The sequence below is a fragment of the Molossus molossus genome, unplaced genomic scaffold, assembly GCF_014108415.1.
Source record: "Molossus molossus isolate mMolMol1 unplaced genomic scaffold, mMolMol1.p scaffold_m16_p_34, whole genome shotgun sequence".
NCBI lineage: Eukaryota > Metazoa > Chordata > Mammalia > Chiroptera > Molossidae > Molossus > Molossus molossus.
The window spans coordinates 1,311,785-1,338,714 of record NW_023425371.1 but is presented as its reverse complement, the minus strand read 5'-3'; the positions used below and the strand labels follow the sequence as shown (position 1 = coordinate 1,338,714).

At 51.9% G+C, this 26,930-nt stretch overlaps 1 protein-coding gene across 1 annotated transcript; it reads right to left on the bottom strand.

Annotated features, from left to right (window-relative positions):
- Positions 1-5,812: 5,812 nt before the first annotated feature.
- On the bottom strand, positions 5,813-12,467 carry LOC118643361 (ral guanine nucleotide dissociation stimulator-like). Its single transcript, XM_036281388.1, has 9 exons — positions 12,316-12,467; positions 11,622-11,729; positions 10,805-10,995; positions 10,581-10,669; positions 9,339-9,554; positions 7,107-7,175; positions 6,606-6,677; positions 6,275-6,307; positions 5,813-5,938 (listed from the first exon to the last, which is right to left on the bottom strand). Exons 1-9 carry the CDS (start codon positions 12,465-12,467, stop codon positions 5,813-5,815), a joined length of 1,056 nt encoding a protein of 351 aa, XP_036137281.1.
- Positions 12,468-26,930: the final 14,463 nt, after the last annotated feature.

Here is a 26,930-nt window from a genome sequence, read left to right as displayed (position 1 = left end):
GGTTTCTTGTCAAGCAGTCTTTGATCCCAGACTGCCTGGCCTCTTCAGGTCCAGATGACTGTAAGGAGACACCCAGTCTGAAAGCACTCAGACAATCCATACACTGACAGCGAAAGCCAAATCAGCCTGGAGTCAGCTCCTTTGTCCCCCTCCCACAGGAAGGCACCAGACTACGGGGCCAGATGAACAGACGCTAGCAAAGGGTCGACTGCTGCTGAGCAGCCTGTTCGAGACTACAAGCAGTTTTACTTGCACTGAGCCTGCAGCTGTGTCCTTGGGGGTGAGGAGGAATCATGGAGGGAAGGAGACAGACAGGCCTGTGCCCAACTGAAACATGGAGCAGGAAGAAAAACAGCTTTGCAGCATCTCCCACAGGACAGGGACATGAAGGCCCCTCCCTACAGCTGCTCACCAGGCACATCTCCCTGGAATCCCGGGCAGTCTGCGCAGTCGTGGGGAAGCCTGCAGTCAAGCCTGGCCTACAGCCTGTGCGGAGAGGGGCTGGGTCCCCAGGCACTTCAGCAGAGCCCGCTCTACAGTTCCCTCCCCATTGCTAGTGTGCACCAGGCCAGCTCCACCTCAGGGTGTTGCACCAATTGTCCCTCTGCCTGGAGTGCTTCTCCCCCAGACCCACACCCTCTTGTTAACTCTTCTCCTTCCACTCTTTGCTCAGATCTTACTTTCTTGATGAAGCCTGCCTTGTATAAAACTGGGCTGATATCCATTGCTGTGAAACATACCACCCCAGACATAGTGGGGGCAAAACACCATCAAAACATTGATGGATTCTGTGGGTCAGAGACGTGGACAGGGCTCACGGGCTATGGCTTGTCTTTGCTCTTCCCTCTCTGCTGGCATCTCGGGCTCAAATGGCCAGAGACTAGAATCATCTGAACCGGGTGAGCTACCTACGGCCTGTGGGCCCATCACCTGTCTGTGCAAATAAGTGTGACTGGAACACTGTGATTCCTGTGCATGTCATCAATAGCTGCTTCTGTGCTGTGACAGCAGAGTTGAGAAGTTGTGACCGAGCTCATAGGCCCTGCAAAGCCCCACGGTCTGGACCCTCCAGAAAATGTGGGCCAACCCCTGATCTAGAGGCTTCTTCCCTCAGGTCGCTGGCATTTCTGCTGGGATGATGTGGGGACTGGGGTGGCAGAGCAGAGCACCTCCGTGAGGCTTCATCACGGTGCTGTCATGCACCTGGACGTCTTGCGTGGCAGCTCTGGGCTCCAAAAGCAAGTGTTCATTCTAGTGCGCACTGTGGAAGCTGTATGGCCTTTCATGACCTAGCTGCCGGTCACTTAGCTCACTGTACCCTCCCCTCATGGTGGAAGCAGTCACCAACCACCCTCCTCACAGGGAGGGGCCAGAGCCCCAACCTCTTGATGATGGATATGTCAAAGAGTTTGTGGCTATATTTTAAAATTTCTACAAACATCAAAACTTAGCTAACATGTGGACTATCAACTCTACTGTATTAATTTCATACTTGACATGCATGTAAATGGCATTGATATTTAATATCCCAGTGATTCATGTGATCAAAATATAGGAAGAAAAATGTGAGAAAACAAAAACAAATAAATAAAATATCAGATCCCTTGGTATACAACTATTTCATACTTGCAGGACCTCCAGCCCCCAAAGGCTATATTTATTCAACTTCAGCAGGACAATGCTGACTGAGAGCCCACACTGGGATGCCTGCCATGTCTCCAAGATCTGCTGAGACTCTGTGTGATACTGTTCACTCTTAACAGAAAGAGGGACTGTGCAGGGCCTGCAGAGCCGCAGTCATCCAGGGGCTCAGGAAGGTGATGCCCACTGATTCACGTGCAGAAGGGCTTGTGCCCCAAATCAAGTGCATTGTTATCACAATCCATCATGTTGCTGACCAGTGTCAGGATTTAAGACTTTCCATTGCAAGTTCTAGGATCACAGGTGAAATGTATAAAGACTGTCCTCAATGACCTTATGTTAAACCCCATTTTAAACCCTTTGTCCCCCCTACCACCACCCCCCCGTTTTGCCCCTTTCAGCCTTGTCCCTAGCTGTAGCTTGTAATTTGCTTTCCTCTCCTGCCTCCAGTCTGCCACATGGACCCCCACTTCAGAGCTGGCCTCCTCCTATCCACTTGGACACAGTGCAAACTGTACAATATTGAGACACCTGGCTTGGCCCCAGGATACTCTGTGAAGGACAGATTCTTGAGAAATTTCCTCATCCAAGTTTCTGGGCCATAGGGCCATGCGTTCTGTACGATTCCACAGACACTGACTGAGCATGTGTTAGATTCCAAGTCTAAGACCAGCACCTGGGCCATATCACTGAACCAATGCATGGTACCTCCATCAGGGACCCTGGTGCCAGTCGAAGCCTGGACCACTTTGGCTCTCAGCCACCCAGGAACCATTGCAGGGTCCTCCAGTCATAGCACCTGCTGTTCTTCTGCTGAACCGTGACTCCCACACCCACATGCCCTCCTGCCCCAGAGCCTGGAGGTAGGCTCCTCCTCGATGCCTAAGACCATTCTCCGTCTCTTCTTCCCAATGCTTTGAATTCTCAGATTGTACCAGCCCTGCTTACTGCGGTCATCCACGAACCTCGAGGTCTCTCGTACTTTGATGATTTTAGTACTTTCATCACCGGCACCCCCTTCACACTATCTTTGTCATAGTTCTTGCTTCAGTACCATACAATGACCTTCCTACAGATTCTAAGCCCCTTGACCTCTTATCCTCCATGCACTGCACGAGCAACATGATGGAAATAGAAGTGCCAAGTTCTTACAGTGAGCTGGGGACTGGGATGGTGCTTATAGGAGAGTCAACGCAAATGCCCCACATCTCAAGGGAAGCACCAGCAATTGTAGTTTCCTGGGCGATGTTGATGTGCCTGGAAGAGACCCCATTTGGTGGGAGGACAGGTGGGTGGCTCTGTTGAAGGACAGGTTGCCCATTTTGAACATGGAATTAAACACCATGTGCGCTGCACTTGGATAACTAAGGTTAGTGAAACAGAAATACATGCTGCCTACAGTTCGTTACAGGAAGAGGATATAATAGAGGTACAGCAGTAAGGTAAGAATACGCACCCCAATTAAAGGTTGTTTCATGGTAAGGGGTCCAGAGAGGCCAGAGGCTGGGTCCTTTGTCCTCGTTTCTAGGAAGAATGAGGCTGGCTACACTTTCTCAGATAAGGAGCCACCTAGAACACTTCCAGTCAGAGACCAAAATGGGGGCTCAGCTGGGATGTTTATATTTTGCTGGTCATCTATGCATAGTCCCAAAGCAGCCTCAACTATCACCTCGATTCCACAAACCTTCACATCATTCTATGTACAACATTACCTTGTCACCATTTGTCTCTTTGTCTGTTTTACCTTTTGTTCAGAGCACCCAGCAAGTCCCAGCTTCATGCTATGTATGTGCGGGCTGCTTTGACTCTTTCCTGCAAGCCTGCCCTGGTTACCAACTCTTTGGGTGGACCACTGCGCTTTGAGAGCCTGGCCTCTAGGAGGCTCTCAATACATACCTGTTAAAGGAGCTAGTGAATGAATTCCTCTTAACCCAATCTACAAATTTGATGAGATGCCAAACAAAATTCCAAGGGAACTTGATCAAATTATTCAAAATTCATAGATCTTAAAATTTAGAATGTGCATATTTTTTGAAACAGAAATTTTATTTTCAGGAAATAATTAAAATAAATAAATATGCAGAGGTACTATACAATGATGATCATCACAGAATTATTCTAAAAGTAGAAAAAAAATAATTTTAAATGTATTAATTAAAGCTAAATTATATAATATATGACATAGCAGGAGAAAAGGTACTAGAAGACATTATTTTGCAGAAATATTTTAATATCAGAAGTACAATATATTATCAAATCAAAATAGAACATAAAATGATTAAAATATGAATAAGCATATATTTACATCTATCATTAGCATATCTGAAAAGATGTATATGTACTATTATTTTCAATTTAATATGTGGATGATCACTTATTACATAAACTTTTTTTTTCTACCTATAACCATGAATTATTTTATAATAAAAAATCTTTTATTTTGCAAAAGAAAAATAGAATCTAGTCCAATTTTCTTATTGTAAAATTGAAGAAATTGGTCTCAAGATACATATTGTGTGTGTGTGCGCGCACACACATATATTTGAGTATTGAAAATGGGGATAAAGAAGTGTGTCCCACATGATCCACCTGGAATGACAAGCAGATTTGGTTTTGCATAAAAGTTAGGAATTGTTTTAATTTTTGTATGAACAAAATTGTACTTGTAAAAATAAAGCCCATACTTAGCAGTCAACTTGTGTTGTGGCAAGACACTTGATTCAGAAGTAGATACACTCAACCAGTATCACAGAACATCAATGCAGCAAAACACAGACGCCCAAATATCTCAACTTTGTTCCCTCCTTCACTGCCACATGCATTTTCTTGTTTCCATACAGGTCTGTTCTGCTTTATTCATTTCTCAGCAGTTTTAGAACTCTCAATTGCCTGGCTCTCTGTGACTATTTTATATTTAGTTCTATTTCCACTGTACTCAACCTCATCTGTCCATTTTTTGGCTTCTTGCTATTCTGGAATCCTTTTCTTTAAAATGTTGTTCTAACATAGTTGAAGAAAAAATCTATTTTAATGACATACAAAATGTCACAACTTCCTAAATTATGTTTTAGTTCTTATAGTTTTCATTGTTTGTATTAAACATTTAACTCCATTCAAGTGTCTTTTACCTGATGTGTATATTTCCTCACTCCTTCTTTTAGTCTTCTATCTTCCCTTTATCACCTTACTATGGAGTGGTTCCGTTCTATCATATATTTTTAAGTACAATTTCCACTTGTTTTCCACAGAACGTTTCTTCAGTCCGTAAGGACTTAGCATCCTCCGGGGGCTTGCGTGGAGGTGACGGGCAGCACCCGCAGGTCTGAATCGGGGGGGGGGGGTCAGTTGTTCTCGGCTCCCCTGCCTCCTGGCTGTGAGTGGCACAGCGCCCACAGTAATGGAGTTTCTCAAACAGCTTGGGGGGCACAGAGGCATCCAAGGCACTTCGGAAATGTCCCTAAAGGCCTTGTCCTTGAGCATGCATCGGTGCAGTGGGGCACTGAATAGGCTACACACGACCAAGGTCCCTTTTGGCACAACTGCTGTTCCTTCTTTTCTTGGTCATCTCGGAAGCGAGGACCCGACAGAGGCAGTTCTATCATGTCGCCTTCCTGGCTGCTTATCAATCAAGCCAGCATTAAAGGTGTCTCTGCTCATTCTGTGCAAATGTACACATATCCAGCAAAATGTGTGCTATTTGTTGTGCTACTCTTAGAAAGAATAGTTTGTATTGTCCTATTTTAATAAAAATTTACCTAAAACTTAAGAGTTTCCACGAAAGGAGATTACTGTATCCAAATAGGTTCTCCCTGAGGGCAAATCCATGAAAGTGAGATCATTTAAGAATCATTCCTCCTCTGCTGTCAATCATTCAATGAGTTGCTTTAGTCTCAGAATAAAGTTCAAATCCTTCAAAGCAGTTCTTGGCCTGGAGTGTTCTGCAGGCCAACTAGGACCGGGGCTCCAGCTGGCAGGACAGGATGTAACTACAGGACAGAGGGGCACCTGTGAGCTCCCAGGAGCCATCTCTCAGGTGTCTCTCCCAGGGTCGGGTGCCCCCGGGGTTGCTACACAACAAGGGCGGGGGCTGACCTGGGAACCATGGACACAGGTTCTCTGGCCTGGCCCGCAGGGGAGTCCACCTCTGCCCTCACCCGGCTCCTGCCCGGCCTCACCTCTCCTTCTCGCTGAGCCGCTCCAGGGCCCAGAACCAGGCCCTGAATTGCTCCTCGGGCTCTATTTCATACATGTTGGCAGCTTCCTGCAGCAGCACTATCTTCTCCATGACTCTCTGTTCCTGGGGCCAGAGGGAAGGAGAGAGTGCAGACACGGCCGAGCGGGGTGAGCAGTGGCGTGGGGACAGGTCCTGGGTCTTTGCACACATGGGCTCCGCCCTTCCCCCTAATTCCATGAGGCCCTACCTGTGCTCAGAGATGGGCTTCGCCAGCCCTTCCTCCAGGCAGTGCTCCTTGATGCCACCCCCCTACCCAGCCACCACCTGGAGGGTCTTCCTCTGCTGTCATCAAACTCTCCCAGTGAGTGTAAGAGGCGGGGTGGAGCCAGGAGTGTGCTGGGAGGGCCCTCTGATGTTCACTGCCCTCCCCTGCCCGCAGGAGGTGCCCCAGCTGCTCACCTTCTCCTTTTTCTCCAGGTTGATCTGATTCCCCTGGAAGGCAGACAGCCCCAGTCCATCAGGAAGAGCCCCTGGCCCTGACAAGCCCCTATGCCCACCCCTTCTCATGATGCAGTACCACCAGGTTCCAGGAGGGGGCGGGAAACACAAACAGACAGGACTTGGAGGGAGGCCAAGCTCTGGGCTCCAGAGGAGGGGCACAGGGTCCCTAGAAAGGGCATGAGGCCCATCTCCATGGGGAAGCTGTGCTGAGAACTAGGGGCTCAGTACAGGGCCTCTCTCTCCCTAAATGTCAATCCTGGTCACCCAACCCAGGTCCCAGGACACTCACCTCCAGATAATCTTCCAACTTAGTGTCCAGCATCTCCAGGTCAGTCAGAAATTTGCCAAGGAAGGGAACACACTAGGCAATCAGGGTGAGGGCGGGATGAGCCCCTGTTCTCAGCTGGCCCCACAGACCACCCCCTAAAAGCCTCCCACCCTCACCTCCTGTCCCACCCCAGGGACCCCACATGGAGCAGCCCAGGACCCTTAGAGCCTCCCCTCAATGGCCCCTTCCCTCACTCTCCAGGAACTCCTCCTCATCACCTCCAGGGCCTACTGCTGGCCAATCACAGGGCCTGTGGTCCCCAGCCCAGCCCCTCCCCCATGGGCATGGTGCACCCAGCTCTTCTAGCCCCCCCCTAGGTCCCTGCTAATGAAGGGTTGCAGGCTCTGTGGGGACAGGAGGTGGATGGAGGAGGAAGGCCTCCCTCTCCTGACCTGGAGGCCTCCAGCTGGGAGGGCGGAGCCCCTCTCCTCTGACCCTGGAGCCCCAGACAGGCTCACTCACCTTCTTGTGCGGCCTCTTCCGAGTTCCCCGGAGGGTCCGCAGCAGAGTGGCAAACCTGGAGGGCCGCTTCTGCCAGGGTCCGGGACAGGGTCATGAGGCCATGCCTCCTCACCCCGTTTCCCCCACCACCCCTGACCTCAGACCCTGGACAGCTGGCCCAAGTCAGCTGGTACCAGTGCCACTCTGACTCCAGCACGCTCGATTCTGGGCCGCTCCCAGCTGCCATGTTCCCTGGGTGTGTGCCCCTGGGCCTGGGGCCTGTCCCTGCCCCTTTCTGACTGACTGACTGACTGACTGACTAACTGGCAGTGAGTGCTCTAGGGACACAGTGGGAAGTCACAGAGGCACAGTGGGAAGTCACAGAGGCACAGTGGGAAGTCACAGGGGCACAGTGGGAAGTCACAGAGGCACAGTGGGAAGTCACAGGGGCACAGTGGGAAGTCACAGGGGCACAGTGGGAAGTCACAGGGGCACAGTGGGAAGTCACAGGAGGCACAGTGGGAAGTCACAGGGGCACAGTGGGAAGTCACAGAGGCACAGTGGGAAGTCACAGGGGCACAGTGGGAAGTCACAGAGGCACAGTGGAAAGTCACAGGGGCACAGTGGGAAGTCACAGAGGCACAGTGGGAAGTCACAGGGGCACAGTGGGAAGTCAAAGGGGCACAGTGGGAAGTCACAGAGGCACAGTGGGAAGTCACAGAGGCACAGTGGGAAGTCACAGGGGCACACCTCTCTGTCTCTGGTCCAGCAAGTGGGACCTGAGGCCAAGCAGCCCTGTGTTCCCCTGGCCCATGGGAGTCCCCTGCAGTGCCCATCCCTGGGGCAGGCAGGGTGCGCTCCCCTTGGAGGGGTGGTGAAGACAGAGGAGCAGCAGGGGCCTGGCTTCCAAGGCCAGGCGGGGCTGGTTTGGGAAGAAAGGTGCCCACTTACCCCATTCACCCAACAGCCTGGAAGAAGCTAAGTGCCAGTGGGATGGCCCCATATGAAGCCAGAGACCCGCTCAATGTGCCAGCCCTGCACCCCGTCCCGGAGCCGCCCAGCCAGCATCACTGTGGGCCAGGCCCGGGCCTCCTGCCCTGGAGCTGCCCCCTGCCATGGGCCAAACAGAGCCCTCTTCCTCTTACTCAGGACAGAGGGCAAACATTGCAGAGAATCTTTAAGTGACAAACTATCGAAGCCACATCCTGCACAGGCCCCCTCCAGACCTCCAGCCTCTGCTCTACCTTGATGAGCTGCTCCCTGACTGCTGAGTTGTCTTCCTTACACAGCGTGTTCAGTGTGGCCGAGCTCCTCCTGAGCCAGGGCAGGAGGAAGACATGTTTACAAAGAATGAGCGGGGGGAGGGGGCTTGTTAAAAGCAAATTCCTTTTGACAGTCTAGTGTTTCAAAGCGCTGGGGTGAGGGTTTCACTGGGTTCCTCCCAGCAGGAAGGTCTCCGTGGCCTGGGCGGGGCTCTCCTGTGGGTCACCTGGGCCCCATTCCCATTTCTATGGGGCAGCTCTGTTTTGACCAGATTCAGTTTCATCTGGGCCTAGGGTTCTAGTGGTATAAACACTTGAAAATCTCCAATGGGGCTCAATCCAGTATCTGGCACTTAGGGGAACTGATTCCTGAAGCAGAACTGGCGGCCTGAGGTCCCAGGGAGGCTGAGAGGCCCCGCCCAGCAACCCTGTCCCTGTCCCCTGGGTGGCTGCCTCCCAGGAGGTGCCAGCTCCTGAGGGGACATTAGAAGGCATAAGAGAGACACCCAACCCATCCTCTTCTGGGGAGAGGCCTACCCACCTGGAAACTTTCCCCCACGTCTTCTTCAGACGGTGGACGGACACGCTCTGCAGAGCGGACAGGATGGCGTGCAGGGCGGAAAAGCTCCTTAGGGCTCTGCACTCCTGGGAGGGGAGCGACGGCTGTGAGGTGGCAGCTGGAGCTCTAGCTCAGTCCCCTCCATTGACACCCCTCCTGGGTGGGACAGGTGCTCAGGGTGGGCATGGTGAGCACCCAAAGACCAGCACTCACAGAGAGGAGGATCCTAGCTCAACCCAAGGAAGGAGCCAGGGAGGAAGTGAGCCTCCTACCACCGGGACCTGAGAGTCAAGGTCAGCGGGCCCCTGGCAGAGAGGACCTGGGAACTGTGCTGGGCTCCGGCCTCAGGCCTCAGTCCCGAGAGCTGACAGAGCAGCAGAGGCATTTCTCAAGGCTCCGCATAGGGACTGCGCTGGGCCTCCCATAACATACCTTGGCCACCTTGATCCAGTGCTCCACCACTTTGGCCCTGTCCCGGGCCCTCATGCTAGTGTCCCCAAGGCAGGTGGTGATCACACAGGTGGCCACATGATTAAACTGTGTGATGGTGGCATGGACGGTGGAGGCCAAGTGTTTTTTGCCAGGCTTGTTTCTCTGGGACCAGACGGAGCCCAGGCACTGGTGGGGCAGCACCCTCTTGAATAGCTCCTGGGGAGAAAGGGGGGGTCACCCAACCCTGTCACACCCAGCTCAGTGTCCCCAACCCTCTGCAGGGGTCACTGGTAAAGACTGAAGCTCAAGAAGCTGAGGATGTGGCCTGAGACTTGGAGTTCCTGGGATTCATTCTCTGTCCACCAAAGGACCCAGCACTGGATGACCCAGAGCCCAGGACAGGTGGGGAAGGGACAGGAGCATCGGCCTCCAGCCCATCCTCACTGACTCCAAATTCCAGGATGCGGCTCAAGTCCACTCACCCCACGAGGGCATCTTCCGGCATCCTGATTACCCCTCCGGGCCAAATCCCCATTCAGGGCACATGCCCTGTGGCAGCTACAGCCCTGGGCTCTATGTTTGTCTCCCTTGTAGGAAAGTACACATCAGGTGCCTAATCAGTGTGGAGGCCGCTGAGCCTCATGGGCACATGGGTGGGAGCCCCAGGGCCCTGGCTGCACGCAGTGAGCTCCCCTCCCACCTACCAGGCCGGGACCCGCCCAGCTTTCTGTCTGATCTGCCTCATGGAATCTGCAGCCACTCTGAGCAGCGGGTGCTGTGCGTGTCCACCCCCACTGTCCACAGGTGGGCAGCGAGGCTTGGGGGGTTGAGAAAGTTACCCAGGACCCACGGGTGGTCAGGGAGTAAGCTACAATTTGGATCCAGATCACGGGAGTTCAGATCAGAAAAGGCAGGTCGGGCAGCTGAGGGCAGAGGGAAGCCCCCCCCCCCACTCTCCCCGAGAGCCCCGCTGCTCACCGCGTCCATCACTGTCAGCTGCTCTGCCACCAGTCTTGGAGGGAAGCTCAGGATGTTACGCTTCTCCTCCTTTATCAGGTGCTTAGTGGTCCCAGCCGGGGGGTGGTCCGCTGCTGGGCATGGAGCTGGCTCTGTTGTTGGCATTCGGATCAGAGCTGGTGGTCCAGGTGGCTCCTGCTGGAGAGCCGGCCCTGGGGTGGAGGGTGAGGCGGGTGCTGGCCCCAGGCCCCCAGGGGCTGAGGGAGGTGACACTGGCTCCATCACTGGCACAGCGGGACCGGGCACGGGCCCCTGGGCAGGCCCCTCCTCGGGCTCTGGAGCGCGCTGGGGCTCTGGGGGAGCCTCTGGAGCAGCTGAAGAGACAGTTCACACACAGGCCTGGCTTTCCCGTGCCCTCCCAGAGATGGAAAGATGCCACTGCCCCCAGGGGAACTGCGGCCCCTGAGCCCACCCACCCCGCCCCTCTTCCCAGACTGCAGGCCCCTCACCTTCCAGCTCTGCCTCCGTGGGCTCCAGATGCTCCAGCTCCACCCAGAGGCTGAGCACGTGGCCCAGCGGGTGTGAGGCAGGGAGGTGGCCCTGCACGAGGGCCTGCTTCAGGGTGAACCAGGGGAGAAGCAGGGGCTGGCCGACATATTGTATCTGGTCCAGCCAGGCTCCCATCACAGAAGCTACGGCCCTGGGGGAGGCAGGAGGGCAGCGGGGTCAGAGTCCTGGTCTTTCCTCCCGCACGGCCCTCCCATGGCACCCTGCTTCAGACGGGGCCTGTATGCCTGCCCGGCCCATCCAGGGGTCAGTCCCATGCCATCCCCTGCCCCTGGGGCTGTCCTGGGAGTCGCAGGCCTGGTGACCAAGCAGGCTAACACGGAGTCTGTGTGAGTCTCCTCTTCCCCCGAGAGCTGTCCTGGAGGCCTGTGCACTGCCCACCCAGCCCTCTGAGCACTGGGCACCTGGACTGAGGACTGAGACAGGGTGTGAGCAGCCTGCTCCCCACGTCCTGTTCTGGGCCTGGCGATGGTGGTCAGGGGAGTGGGTGCAGAGAAAGCAGGCACAGCAGGACGGTCTGTGGTGGGGATGGGACTCCTGGGGACAGCTCACCCAGCCTCCCCTCTGGTTATAAGAGGCCAGGAAGCCCACCCACAGTGCTCTCTGACCCTGTGCTCCTGGAGTGGAAGCCACCAGACTTCAGCCCTCCCTTGGGAATCAGCAGACGTGTAAGATCAGGGTTCTGCCAGCCCCTGTCCACCCGCATCCCTCATCCTGTTGACACAGGAGACCCTCCTTCTGGACCCAAAGACCACTCACTTTTTCAATTGGTCCTGGGGTGTGTCACCCTGGTCATTATATGGCTGCATATTTCCAGATGTAGCAAACACCTGGATGGCATCAGATCTGATGGATGGTGGGCAGCACCTGAGAATGACATCTAGTGTCACAGTCTGACATGCTGACTAGAACTGAGGCACAGGCACTGTGTCTGCTTCGGTCCCTGAGTCATGTTAAGTGTCTCCAAAGTGCCTGCAGGCAGTAGGAGCTCAATGCACATTGTCCAGTCAATGAACTCCAACCAGAACCATCCGGACGTCTGAGTGAGCCTGGGGCCCCTGCGGTCCCCAGACATCCCTAATCTGGCCACACCAAGGACCAGGACAAGGACCAGCCAGGCAGAATCTCAAACTGCTTGTCAGACATTTTCCCATGTGCTTTTCCAAATTCAGATACCACAGGCCGCCGATGGGGGAGTCAGGGCACTTCTCACGGGGAGAGAGAAATAAGTGCCGAGAACGGCCGCACACGCCCAGCAGCCCTTTCTGCAGAGCCAGGCAGCAGGTCAGACCTGCCATGGCTTGTCCCCACAGTAGTCCCTGCAAGAACCCTAGCAGGCTTATCCTCTATCACCCACTTTTCAGAGGAGCATACTGAGGCTCAGAGAGATGTGACATTTTCTGGACATGTGGCTAGCAGTGGGCTGAGTCACCACTAGGGGGCGTGTGCTCACCTAGTTAACAGCTGGTCCAGGAACAGCTGGGCTCTGGAGAAGGCCTGGTGGGTGGACATGAAGGTGGAGATGTGGGGAATTTTTCCACGTGGGAAAGCTGGTACCATGGACACCACCATCTTCTCCAGTGTGCCTTCCTGGAGGGCACGCATCCTGTAGGCCTCACGGAGGTTAAGAGTTACCTCAGCTGCACACTGGGTGGGACAAGGAGGGATATCAGGTCAGCGCATCATCATGAACCCAGGAGGATGGAGGTCTGGAGCTCACCCTGGAACTGCCAGCCCTCAGGACATGTGAGAGAGGAGGGACAGGGGTGCCCATGCCCAGTGAGGTTCTAGGTTTTAAAGCACTGTTTAAGTTTGGTGGGTGGGGGATGCTTATACAATTATGACCTAGGCATGTTTTAGCTGCAGAACATCAGACCTTCTGTATTAATAGTCTGTGTGAAGGACATTGTCCCCATGAGTCCTCAGCAGACATCCCCACCATGGAGATGTGAACCCAGAGGCTTAGGATGTCAGATGGCTGCTCAAGGTCATACAGGTCAGAACTGAGAACTGTCCTGCATGATGCTCCCTCTCAGCTACCTGAGACTCGTCTGTCCTGACATGGAGGGAGACGGTGTGGGAACCTTGTCACTGCCCAGTTTGGGGACAGTATACATGGTAGACATGGCCTATGAAAATCATTGACTTCGAAAAAGACACTTATTTCTCCTCCTTTTACATTAAAGGGCATTTTGAGACTCTCATTATAGAGATCCTAGATTCCACGCCAATGCCTGGAGACTCCAGGCTGGAGAAAGCCGATCACTAGGCCGGATCTGAGCAGATGACGCAGGAAGGAGCAAATCCATGTGGCTGGTGAAAAGCTGACAGTCAGTCCAGGTGCCCCAGAGGCAATCGCCAATCAAGACACACTGATTGCCTTGGGCAGCTTGACGTCAGATTGGTAAACATTTCAATGAGTGAGAAATCCCCAGGCTGGGCTGGAGCAAGGCAGCAGCCACCACCAGAAAGTGCTGTCGGCGACCTCACTGCCACAGCCTCTGGATGTGGATCCGCCTGCAGCTGTGAGGAGAGACATGTGCACGTCCTGCCAAGAGCAGTCCTGTCCCTGGGCAGGTATCCCCACCTGGGGACAGTATATGTTGGGGGATGAATTGTGTCTCCTGAATTTCACGACTTGGTAACCCTCAGAACTTCAGAACAGGCCTGTATTTGGGCTCATGGTCTTTAAGGAAGTAGTTAAGTGTAAGTGAATTTTGTGGGGTGGGTCCCCCAATAGGACTGGTGTCCTTTGAAGAGCAAAGGAGGACACATGGACGCGCAGAGGGGAGTCCATGTGACACAGAGAGAGAAGACGGCCGCCAGCCACAAGCCGAGGAGACAGCCCTCGGGAGGAAGGAGCCTGCTGACACCCTCCCCTCCCCTTCTACCCTCTGTGTTCACACAGCCAGTGCGGCCCCCGTCACGGCAGCCCGAGCAAACTCCCACAGGCGCTCAGTGCTCCCGGCCGCACTGCTGACACGGCCCCTGGACTGAACCACAGTCAAGGTCCAGCGGCACTGCAAGGGCATCGCTGTGGCCGACCCCTGCCTTATGGGATATTATGGACACGAGTGAAGCCACAGCTCCTGACGGGGCAGGGCCCCAGGTATCTGCGATGACAAGTAGCAGAGAAATGGACAGAATAGCTTAACCCCATCCTCCCCCCTTCTGTGTACAGACCATGTGATACGTGTGCTGATGTGTAGACGTGGAGCAGGTCTGCAGGGACACCTGGGGCGGGCAGTTCAACAACAAAACAGCGAACGGGACCGTGCTCGTGGTCTCGGGGCAGAGAAACACGGGCTCCCTCTGCGCTTCCTACCAGTGTGGGGCGGCTCCCGACCCTCCCAGAGGGCTGGCGGGGTAGTGGAGGTCCAGGTCCCTCTGTGTGCTGGGCTGTGCACACTCCAGGGGGAAAGCCTTGGAGGCCCCCGGGGGAGGCCCCAGATTTGGGTCTGGGTTCTGGGCCACCCCAGTTGTGTCAAGCTCATGGGTGTGGAGAACCCTCTGAGCCAACTCTCACCTCAGACCGGCACTGGACGGTGATCCTGGCCTGGTACCCTTGTCCCTTGTAGCAGTTGATGGCATTAGTGAACCCATCCGTCGGCTCCTCCACGCTCTCGGGGGCGGGCCTCTGCAAAGACACAGCCCGGGTCCCGGCCAGGAGGCCTCAGGGGCCTGCCTGGCCATTCTCACGGGAGAGATGCCCACCACAAATTCTGCCCCCTGGGATCAGGCACAAAGGGGCTTCTGCAAAGACCTCCAGGCAGGGAGGGAACACGATGACACCGTGAGGACTCCTGAGTAGCAAGTGGGTCGTTGGACTTGGTCCCAGCACTCACCCTCCCTTCCTGCCAGCCATGACCTGGGCAATGAACATGACAGACCCTCCCGACTTCAGACACCTAACGACCTGCTCCTGCCCAGGATGAGTGCCCCTCATCCCACACTTTTCTTCTCCCCCCGCCACACACACACCAGGATGAGGGGAGTGGTGTGTGGGGCTGCCCAGGAAGGGTCACAGTTGGGGTCTGGCCTGGATTAGCCGGCCCTGGGCTGCCCTGTTACCTGAGGGCGCCTCGTGCCAAATGGCCAGAATCGTCCACGGCGAGGTTTGCGCCAATGTCTACAGAAACCGAAACACCCCGCACTCTGGGCTTTCCTCAGCCCAGGGCTTCGGGGAGTCGGGAAACAGCAACGATACATCCTGTCCTCTTGACCGTTTGCAGTCAACTGACCTGGCCAGGGGTCCCTGGTTACCAGAGTTCAAGCTTCTGTTAGGGTGTCACCGAGGAAGTGAGGTCGCCCCTCGGAATTCCATGATCAGCGCCCCTTCCTCCAATCAGAGCCGCCCGCAGCCTCTGGGCTGTTGACCTCTCACCCTGCTCGCCCATGTCACCTCCATACCTGTACACGGACACCCACCACAGCCCTCCCCACAGCTCCCTGGGAACGGACCAGGTTCCCAGCTTTGAGGAGAGAGCGGAGTTCAGACCTAAAACTCTTGCTCTTTTGGAAACTCAGCCTCCTTTCAGACGCTCACATTACCCTCCATTTGAACTGAAACCAGGTTCTGCTGCTGGCCCAGCCTCCAGAACAGCCACCTCCAGCGGTCACCAGTCTTCCTCCCGCCCGCGGGTGTCTCTGGACCAGAAAGCCAGTTGGGACCCTCAGTTTCCCACAGGCACGTGCAGTTACCCGAGACAATACCTTTGGCCATCACCACCCCTGACACGTCAGCGTCCATTAAATCATCTCGTTTACTTCTGTCTCTCAAGCCCATTAGACCTGTGAGGGTGGGGATGGGGCCTCATTAGGTTTTGTGTGTTTTTATTTCTATTGCACAAGTACCTAGAATAATGTTGACCTGTGGCAGGAGCTTACTACATATTAGATGAATGAACGCTTGAATGAGACTGGTTTTATTATCCCATTTCCTAGTGGGAAAGACAAAGACTCCCCCCAAACAAGCCACATTCATGGCCCAAGGCCGAGAGCCCTCGTGTCCAGGGCCTGTCTCCATTCTGCCTGAGAGGAGCCTTGTTGAAAGGGGCACGGTGCCAGGAGGAAGGCCTGGGCTCTGTGGAACGGGCTCCGTCTAACGGGGTTGGCGGTGGGCGTGTGGGCCCGGCACCCAGGCAGCTGAGGGCCGGAAGGAGCGTTGCTGATGCTGCACCTTGCGTGGACCTCCCACCTGGCCCCCGGCTCCCTTGAGAAAGCCCATCATTCCAGGGGAGGGGGCATCTCGCCCGAACCTGCACGCTCCATCCACCTTGGCAGCCGGGTGATTACGTGCCCGTTGGTGTCACTACGTGAACAGAGCTGGTGCTGAGGTTTTTGGATCAAAATGAGACGACCGCATCAGTCTGGTTTGGCTGCAAGGGCATTTATCAGAGCGACATCACTGTCCCCCTCATTCAGTACAAGTCGCTGCTCGTTTCTGACCCAATCGGCAAACATTCTGCCCCTGCTCAGGGACTACAGGACCCGCCTCTGCTTCTTTGGGGAATGAGGCTCCCTGTGGTCTCTGAACTTCCAGGCCTGGTGGCCTCAATTCCTCCTCGTGAGGGATCCCGGGGTCAGTCCCCTCAGGGCTCATGAGAGTGACCTCGCTGAGCCTGAGGGTCCCCCAGGGTTATGGACCTCTGCTCCTCCCGCGGGGCAGCAGGTCCACAGGTGACCCCTCCCTGCGGTCCCACCAGGTCCCCTACTGATCCGCAGCTCCGGGAAGCCCCAGGGAGGGGTCACCCTCTCTTTTCTGTCCCAGCTTCTATTCTACTGAGTCTGACCAAAGTTCAAATCCAGCCCATGTTCATCTTACTCTTCAGTTCTGTGATAGGGGAGCTATGGATGCTGTTAGAGTCTCATGACTCTCCTTTTACCTAAACTAACCGTTCTTACATTGGAGGAAAGTTGAAAGGGGGAGAAAGAAACGTGGCAATGAATGTCAGCACGACACCTCTGCTGACTATCTAAATATTGTCTTCACCACACACCCTGTTTTGCTGAATAAAGAAAATAGAGGCACCTTCAGGCATTTTTAAAATCAAGATTTTATTAAAAACAAACAATGTTTCACTCACCAAGCAAACAATTCAGAAAGACAGTCTCTGGAATAACACAAGCTATCACTGTGGAGGGCAAACCCGTCCCAGCCCCTGGGCTGTAGGCCTGGCATCTGTCATCCTTGCCCACCCCATGAACTTTTTCTAGATCAGGAGACCAGTCCGGAGATGTGCAGGGTGGATCCGTGGTTCACACCAGGTCTGGTGGGTCTGGCACTGGTCCCTGTGTCTCTCACGGTGGAGCCCCACGCAGAGCAAGGCAGCAGAAAGCCACACAGAGCTTCCGAGGGAACCAGCCACAGCCCGAAGCCGCTCTGCCTCCCAAAGCTAAGGGCGGGCCACAAGGGATCCCCATGTTTGGTTTCTGTTCCCCATTTCTGAGCTTTCCCTCTGAATGACAGCTGTGACCATATCCCAGCGTGTTTGCCCAGCCCAGTTGGAGTCATAAGCTGGTGAAATGGACATGTTCTTGTGGAAATATGAACACACTCTCATTTGCCAAAGGTAAACTCGCCTTGCACTGGTGTGGAAGGTTCCACCTTCCTGCCTTTCGTCTTCCCTTCTCAGCTTGCTTTGATCGCCCACAACATTAACCTTCAGACAGGAACGAGGGTGAACCTGGCACGTTCAAGCCCCTGATCTCCCAGCTGCACCCGCAGCAGACCCTGGAGGGAGTTCCCTGGCAGGGAGGCCTGGGAGGGTCATGACCACTCCACACTTGTCCCCTATCTCTATGGGGGAAGGGAGTTCCTTGCTGGGTTCTGTCTTTGTGAAGCTTGAACACATAACAACTCACGGAGTCTCCCTCTGTCCAGCTGGCTCCCGGGCTCAGATTCAGCTCCACGCTCAGGGCTCGGGGGTGGGGGAAAAGAAGGAAACCACATTCTATGCAGGTCCTGTTATTGCTGTAGAAGTGGTCAGTGCTATTTCAGGGGAAGGCTGTTTCTTGGAAAAGATCGCTTTCAAGTTCAATGACTCTTCCAGGTTATGTCACAGGGAATGAGGCAAACACGGGAAATTCAGCAGCTTCCTTTCTTGAGAGGGACCAGTGGATGGACGGGCTGCAGATCCCCTCCGGCAGCCGCCATGCAGAATAACTGGCTGCAGTTGGGTTCCTATTCGGCCCCCGTCTGGATAATATCAGCAATATTAATGTTACAGCTTTTTCTGTGATACACTGTACTGCTTCCTCAGAGAGTATTAAAGTGTTTTGAATCTATTTTTTAGAAATCTTAAAACCACCAGTGGAACGTTTTGTGCCGTGGGTAATGGGTACAGTAGCTGCTAGGGAGCTGGGCTGGGAGAGGTACCCGAAGGTGTTGGAAGCAGGGAAGACACTGCCCATCGGAGTTGGAGCAGTTAGGAAGCCGGCCGGGGAGCGCATGCTGAGCTGGGGGAGCGGGTGTGGCTGGGAAGCAGCCATATTTCTGTCATTCGCGGGGGTGGGGAAGAGGCAGACCCTGCCTCTCCTCGGAACCAGCAACATTGATCTGGAAGGGAGAGCCGGAAGAAAAGTCCCCTCATCATGAAAGGAACTCTCAAGCCCTGCTTGGTATTCATATTGTTTTGGCTTTTTTCCCTTTCTGTCTGGGTTCTTTGTACCTAGAGCACACAATTGTATAAAAACTGCAACTAAAGAATATAAATTCTGTCACGTTAAATAAAATGTTCTGCAAATATCAATTAGATCCAACTGATGTAGTGTGTCATTTAAGGCTACTGTTTCCTTATTGATTGTTTGTCTGGAAGATCCATCCAGTGATGTCAGTGGGTGTTAAAGTCCCCTACTATGACTGTATTGCTGCTTCTCTCTCCCTTAACGTCCATCAAGAGCTTTTGAAAATAAATTTAGGTGTTCTTATATTGGGTGCATATATGCTAACAAGGGTCATATGTTCTTGTTGGATTGAACCCTTTAGTATCATGTAGCATCCTTCTTTGTCTCTTGTTGTGGCCTTTGTCTTGAAGTCTATTTTGTCAGATATAAGTATTGCTACTCCAGCTTTTTCTTTCACTTCCATTTGCATATAATACTTTTTCCCATACCTTCACTTTCAGTATGTGTGAACCCTTTGTTCTAAGGTGAGTCTTTTGTTGACTTCTAGGAATATATCCTAAGAAGCCCAAAACGCCAATCAGAAAAATATATGCACCCCCATGTTCACAGCAGCATTATTTACAATAGCTAAAATCTGGAAACAGGGCAAATGCCCATCAGTAGATGAGTATATTAAAAAGCTGTGGTACAATTACACAATGGAATATTATGCAGCTGTGAAAAAGATGGATTTCTTACCCTTTGCAACAGCATGGGTGGACCTGGAGAAGGTTATGCTGATTGAAATAAGCCAGCCAGAGAAAGACAAATATCACATGATCTCAGTTATATGTAGAATCTAATTAACATAATAAACTGATTAACAAAATAGGTCCAGAGGCATGGATCATGGAACAGACTGACATACCTCACACGGGAGGGGTTCAGGAGATGGGAAGAAATTAACCAAAGAACTCACACATATATGCATGGCCACTGGACACAGACAATAGTGTGATGAAGGCCTGGATTATGGTGGTCAGGGAGTAGGAGGAGGGGGACTAAGTGGGGAAAATTGGGGGATATCTATAATACGGTCAAGAATAAAATAACCCAAAACCGTCCCTGGCTGGTTTGTCTTAGTGGTTAGAATGTCAGTCCATGGACCAAGGAGTCTTAGGTTCAGTTCTGGTCAAGAACACGTACCTTGGTTGTGGTTGGCTCCCTGGCCCTGGTTGGGGTCATGCGGGGGCAACCAGTCAATGTGTCTCTCTCACATCGATGGTTTCTCTCTGTCTCTCTCCCTCTCTTCCTCCCACTCTGTCTGAAGATAAATGGAAAAATATCCTTGTGTGAGGATTAAAAAAACAAACAAACAAACAAAAAAATAAAATCTGCATAATTGTGGAAGTTGTAGTAGATGGTGTTGTGGTTAATTTTATGTATCAACTTCGCTGGGCCAAGGGGTGCCCATGTTTTGGTCAGACATTGTTCTGGGTGTGTGTGTGAGAAGTTTCTGGATGAGATCAGCATGTGAGTCAGTGGGATGAGTACAGAAGACCGCCCTCCCTAGTGCGGGTGGGCATCGCTAAGCAGCTGAAGCCCTGAAGAGAACAGAAGGCTGACCCTCCCACCTGTGACCTCCTGCCAGTTTTTGGGTTTTTTTCCTGCCTTTGGACTCAAACTGAAACGGCTCTTCTTGGGCCCGGGGCCTGCCAGATTTCAGACTAGAACTTATACTACTGGTTTTCCTGAGTTTCTCATTGGCCAACTGCACGTCTTGGGACTGCTCATCTTCCACATCATGGGGGCCAAGCCTTTATAATAAATTCTTTACACACATACCCACACACACACATTATTCGTTCTGTTTCTCTGGACAACTCTGAATAATCCAGATGGAGTTAATAAGACAGGAACTGGAATAGTAAAATCTTTCCTGAATTCCTAACCTGGCTGGACCAGCTGTGTCCTCTAGGAGAAAAGGGTCCCCGAATCTCCAGTGTTCAGAATGAGGCCAATGGCTCAGGAAGCTCTCTGGCCACACCTTTCTGCTGAAAACACCAGAGGCCATGAACTGTGTGAGTAGAAACAAGAAGAGGTGACGTGAGGGACAGGGACATGTGCAGAGCCCTGCCCCTCACCTGCCTCTCTCACCTGTACCTCCTGGCTCTCCCCTCAGAATGCACCTGGAGGAGCGCAGGAGCAGGGCAGAGTCGGCCTGACACCCTGGCCCAGCCCAGCCCAGCCCACACCCCCACTCCCCGCCTCACCTGGGCCTCTCAGGGGTAAACCTAGCCATGTGGTCCTGCTGGGCTCATGGAAATAAAACCAAACATTATCTGAGACCCAGATTACTGTGCCTTTTTACTGTGACTGAGACCCAGGTCCTTGCAAGAGTCCCAGCCACACCCTCAGAACTGCTCTGGTGAAATAAGAACAGAAAACCCTCTGGCAGCCTCGGGCAGCTGTCCTCTCATACCTGTCCCTCTGCAGGGGCCCTCGGCACAGAGAGGCCCTGGCTCCTTCTAACCAGCACAGCCTCTGTTTCTGCCCAGGCGATGGGGCCCTGGGCGGGTGGGAGGACCATGGAGGGTGCAGGTGGAGATCCCGGACAGGAACTCAGAGGAGCTGAGATGCCTGCCTGAGAGACTGGGAAGCCCTCGGCATGGCGTCGACCCGAAGGTCAGCCGTGTCACTTTGAGCAAGTTAGGTAACCTCTCGAAGGCTCACCTGAGCACCTTGTTAGAAGGAGAAGATTCAGTTATATTGTAAAGTGTTTTAGCTCTGAACTTTAAATGAGTTAGTGCCGAATAAACTTTTGTTATTATTTTTTATTTAGACAATGAGCACTTTTTACCAGATATATCAATACCCATAAGACAACACATTACTTTAGGGTCTTATAACATGACAGCGTTTTGTCCATGAAAATGGTATCAAGCCCTGGCCGGTTTGGCTCAGCGGTTAGAGCGTTGGCCTGCAGTCCCGAGAGACCCGGGTTTGGTTCCTGCTAAGGGCACGTACCTCGCTTGCAGTTTGTCCCCGGCCCTGGTTGGTTGTGCGGGTGGCAGCTACTTGATGTGTCCCTTTCACGTCGATGTTTCTTTCTCTCTCTCTCTTCCTTTCTCTCCCTCCCACTCTACCTGAACAAAAAAATGGAAAAGGTGTCCTTGGGTGAGTATTAAAGAAAAGAAGAAGAAGAAAGAAAATGGTATCAAAATGAGTCTGAGTGACTCACTGGAGTATTTTAAGTCAGGAAACCCCAAGAGAAGCCACATGAGGTGACCATTTCATGTGTTTGTGCACTCCTTCACTCATTTATTCATTCATCAAACACTCATTATGCCAACTATGTTCCTGTCCAGGCCCTTGAGAAACTCACAAGCTAGAGGAGGAAGCTGACTCAAGCTCAAGATCAGCCCTGACCCTCATCACAGCCCAGAGAAGGAAGATACAGCCAAGACTTGGGCATAGGGGGTGGTCAGGAAAGGCTTCCTGGAGGAGGTAATGCCTGTACTGAAGTTTAAGTTCCAGTTAGGCAAGCAAAGAGGTGGTGGCTGAGCACTCCAGGGAGGACTATAAATACAAAAGGCAGAGAGACAAGCAAAGAATGGGTGGTGTTGGATAGGGAAGGTTCGAGAGTGTGTGAGGGGAGTGGTGAGGCATGAGGCTGGAGACCAGACTGGACGCTGGACCTGGGGCTGGCCTGGAGCGTTGCCCTGAGTGACCTGGATCAGGTCACTGAGGACAGTGGCGAGCTCCTGAGGAGCTTGACACGGGTGGCACGGCCAGGTTTGCATTATTTATGTAAAAGCTTGCAGGGCCTGCTAGGCTGCCTGCCTTGGAAAGTCACAGCCAGGGATGTAGTGATGATTCTTTACCTAAAAGAACCTCACAGAGGCCCATCCCACCAGGACCTGGGACTCTTGAGGCTAGCGCATGTGCAAGCTGTCACTGGAAATGCAGTACACATTTCATGTGAGAGTCTCTGTGTGTGTATTTATTTTAAGAAACTGTCCCGTGTGATTATGGAGGCTGGCAAGTCCAAAATCTGCAGGGTGGGTCACGAGGCTGGACATCCAGGGCAGGGTCAAGGTTGCAATGCAAGTTCAAAGCGGTCTGCTGGCAGCATTCCCTCTTGCTCCGGGGGAAGTGTTTTGTTTCGTTTAGGCCTTCAACTGATTGGGTGAGGCCCACCCACATTAGAGAGGGCAATCTGCTTATTCCACGTCCAGACTTAAATGTTAATCTTACCCAAAACACCCTCACTCTAACATCCCGAATAATATATGGTTACATATCGGAGCACCATGGCCTAGCCAAATTGATGCAGAAAACTGACCATCACGGACACCCCTGGAGGTGGACATGACACTTTGTAGGTCACATGGCTTAGGGGAGCTGGGAAAGGCACTGCACAACCACATAGATATGGTAACTCGGTCACTCCGCCGTGCCTGTGGTCTGCTCTCTGGCCGCTTGCCGCTACCTGTCCGTAGCCCAAACCGGTGGCTGCTGGGACAGAGCAGCCAGACAGACACCAGCAGCTGCAGCCCCTCGGCCAGGGGAGGGCAGCCTCTCCCTTGCAGGCGGCAGGTTCCAGCCAGACCCCTGCTGCTTGGTCGCCAGCCAGGGCGACAGCCCTCTGCTCACTCCCTGCAGTGTGAGTGAAATGTTTTAATATAATGGGCCCGGGACTGTCCCGCAGCAAGTGAGGCTCTGAGCCGAACGCGTCACACGTAGGGGCATCTTCAGATGAGCTGCGAGCGAGCGGGGGCTCCTCCCCTGCAGTGCTCAGTGCTGGTCCCGCCTGGGCCGGGGTAACCTGAGGTCACGGGGCTCGCAGGGGTCCGGAGAAAGGGATCAGGGAACCGGGTCCACTCTGCAGCCCTGGCCGGGGCTCCTCTGGGATCCAGGCTCCCGCGACAGGGGCGCCGGTGCTGATGTCAGACGGCCAGGCCCCAGGGCACAGGAGCCGGCCGCGTCTGTGACGACAGAGCTGCGGCCACATGGCCAGTCCAGTCGGCCCTGATCGCGGCTCATCAGCTCCAGACTCTACCGCCATGAGCGAGTCTCCGAGAAGCAGGATTCTTCGTTTACGTACAGTCGGCCCTGCCACTTCGCGCTTCAACTTTCACGCTTCAGTTTTCAGTGGGAAAGAACCTGGCCTTCCTGGAACAAACCTCACCTGATCTTAGGGGGAATTCTGGGTACAGGAACCAAACCACAACTGAGGTACATGCCCTTGAACCAGAATTGAATCCAAGACTCTTTGGTCCTCTAGCTGATGCTCTAACCACTGAGCCAAACCCACCAGGGCTTGGCTGATTGTTTCTTTATTTATTGATTTTAGAAAGAAAGGAAGTGAGAGGAGGAGACAGAAACATCGATCAGAGAGAACATTGATTGGCCACCTCCTGCATGCCCCCCACTGTGGATTTGGCCCACAACCTGGGCATGTACCCTAATCAGGAATTGAACCAGCGACCTCTTGGTGCATGGGTGGATGATCAACCACTGAGCCACACTGGCTGGGCTGGGCTGATATTTTTAAATGAATTTTTCTCTATGTTCACAAAGAATATTGGTTTATGATAGCCTCATGTGATGGCCTTTTCAGTCCATGATTCCAGGTTCTCCCTTTTAAAATATTTCGGCCACTCTAAGTCCTCTGAATTTCCATACATTTTAAGTTCAGCTTACAATTAAAATAAAATTCCAGGAGGAAATCTCAGCCCCTGTAGGATACACTGATCCTTTCTACCTAATATTTTAGGAAAAAAACACCCAATTATATATAAACTCTTTCAGAAAATGGAGGGGGGGGGGCGTGTAATACTTTCCACCTCATTTTTCGAGGACAATAACCTGAAATCACAGAACCAAACTGGAGGACTTACACTACCTGACTTCGAGGTTCCCAATAAAGCTAAAGTGCTGGAGAGTGTGGGGCCGGCATAAAGATCAATGGAACAGAATTGGAGCTGCAAAACCAAACCTTCACTCTTCTGGTCAATGGATGTTAAATAAAGGTGCCAAAGTAACTCAACTGGAAGAAATGAGAGTGTTTTCAACACATGCTGCTGGAACCTTGGATAAACATATGTGTTCCCCAAGGAATTAACTTTAGTCCCTACACACTACACAAAAAATAACTCAAAATTGGTCACAGACCTAAATTTCAGAGCTAAATTATAACACTTTAGGAGACAAATGGGATAGAAAATCTCTGTGATGTTGAGTTAGGCAAAGTATTTCATAAAAGTTAAAATAATTTGATCTTCAAAAGTCACCATGATAAACATAAAAATGTTAAGTCACAGACTAAATTAACATATTTGCAAAAATATTTTTGTATGCAGAATATAGAAAAAACTTTAAAAATTCAATAACCTGAAAAAACTCTTGATCAAAAACTATAATTGGATGGACAAATAGCACATGACATTAGGGTAACATAAATTGCCACAGTCAGGTGGCTCGATTGACTGAGTGTCACCCAGTGCACCAAAAGGTTGAGCGTTTGATTCCTGGTCAGGACACATACCCAGATTGTGGGTTTAATCTCAATCCAGGCACATTTGGGAGGCAACTGACTGATGTTTCTCTCTCACATCAAGGTCTCTCCCTCTCTCTCTTTCTCTCATAATTAAACATATCCTCAGATGAGGATTTTTTTTAAAAAGGAAGGGAATTTGCCTTGGCCAGTTTGGCTCAGCGGTTAGAGTGTCAGCCCGCAGACGAGAGAGTCCCGGGTTCAACCTCGGTTGCATTTTGTCCCCAGCCCCAGTTGGGGTCGTGTGGGTGACAACCAGTTGATGTGTTTCTCTCACATCAATGTTTCTCTTTCTCTCTTCCTCCCTCTCTCCCTCCCACTCTATCTGAAGATAAATGTAAAAATGTCCTCAGGTGAGGATAAAAAAAAAAAGGAAGGGAATTCATATTATCAGGCCCATTGCATGAGTGTCAGGCACTGTAGCAGCCCCTTTGTATGTCAAATCTTAATTTCAAAAATCAGTGTTTGCTTTTTTCCTTTTTAAATTATAAAATAGATTATTTGTATTATTACAAAGACACAAAATAGTATTTTCAAAAATTACCGTGAACTGCCAGGGGTGAGGAGAGTAGGCAATGGGGGGCTATTGTTTCATGGGTAGAGATTTTACAAGATTAAAAGAGAATGAAGATACGCAGTGGTGGTAGTTGGACACCATTATGCATGTATTTAATACCACTGAACCGTACTCTTAAAATGGTTACAATGGTAAATTTAGTTATGTGTATTTTACCACAATAAAAAAATTGAAAAGAAATCAAGGATAAAAATTAAACAGCACGATGAACACATAATTTAACAAAACCTCTTAGCTATCTATGAATATTCAGTGGCTTTTTCTTCATAAGACTTGGAGTAAAATATGAATGAAACTTCATAAAAACCAATTAAAATATCACTTTGGGTGAAAATATGAAGGAATAGATGGATGCATTGGACTACAATAAAATATTGACTTATTTGTTGCAAATATCTTCTGCTCATGACTAGCCTCTTTGATACTGTTCACAGTTTATTTTGCTGGACAGTACATGCGCTCTTCTGTATGTTTATTATTTCACAATAAAAGAGGGGATTTTATTTTTTTATTTATTAAAAAATTTTTAATACTTAATTTATTCTTATTTTCATTACAGTTGTCTCTCCGTTTCCCCCTTTGACACCCTCCTCCCACTCCCACCCCTCACCGCACTGCTGTCTGTCCATTGGTTATACGTACCAGCAGGTGAGTCCTGTACTTTATCTGTTCCTGCCCTCCCACCCCCTGGGGTCGGTCAGTGTCCTGCTTCCATGTGTCTGCATCTGTTTGTTCAACAGCTTATTGTGCTCGTTATATTCCACAAACAAGTGAGATCATGTGATATTCGTCTGTGTCTGCCTGGCTTATTTCACTTAGCGTAATACGCTCCAGGTCCCTCTACGTCGTCTCAAAGGGTAAAAGATCTTTTTTCTTACAGCTGCAAGGTGTTCCATTGTGTAAATGTACCACAGCTATAAAAGAGGTTATTTTAAATTTAATATTTTTAAAGAGGTTTTTTTAAAAATTATTCAATACAAATAAACATGGAAATGGCAGCTAAAAAGAACTGGCAGGTAAGTCCTCTCTTTTGGACTCAGTAGTTGGAAACTAAGGCCCGCGTCACAGGCTAAGGCCAGGGGGCTGGCAAGGCAGACAGTTGCTGTCAGTCACATTCTCCCTCATCTTTCCCAGGCCCCCGTCTCCCCAATCCTGTGTCCTCATTAGCCCTTGGCTGCCAAGGCCTCTCTGGGGATGCTGCCACCACGACACTCGATGGCGGCTGAGTGGTTCCCACACACTGTCTCCTTTAGTCTTCACAACACCCTGAGGCAGACCTTACTATGACCCATTTTCAGTACACTCTCTTGGCACCCTGCAGGGGCCG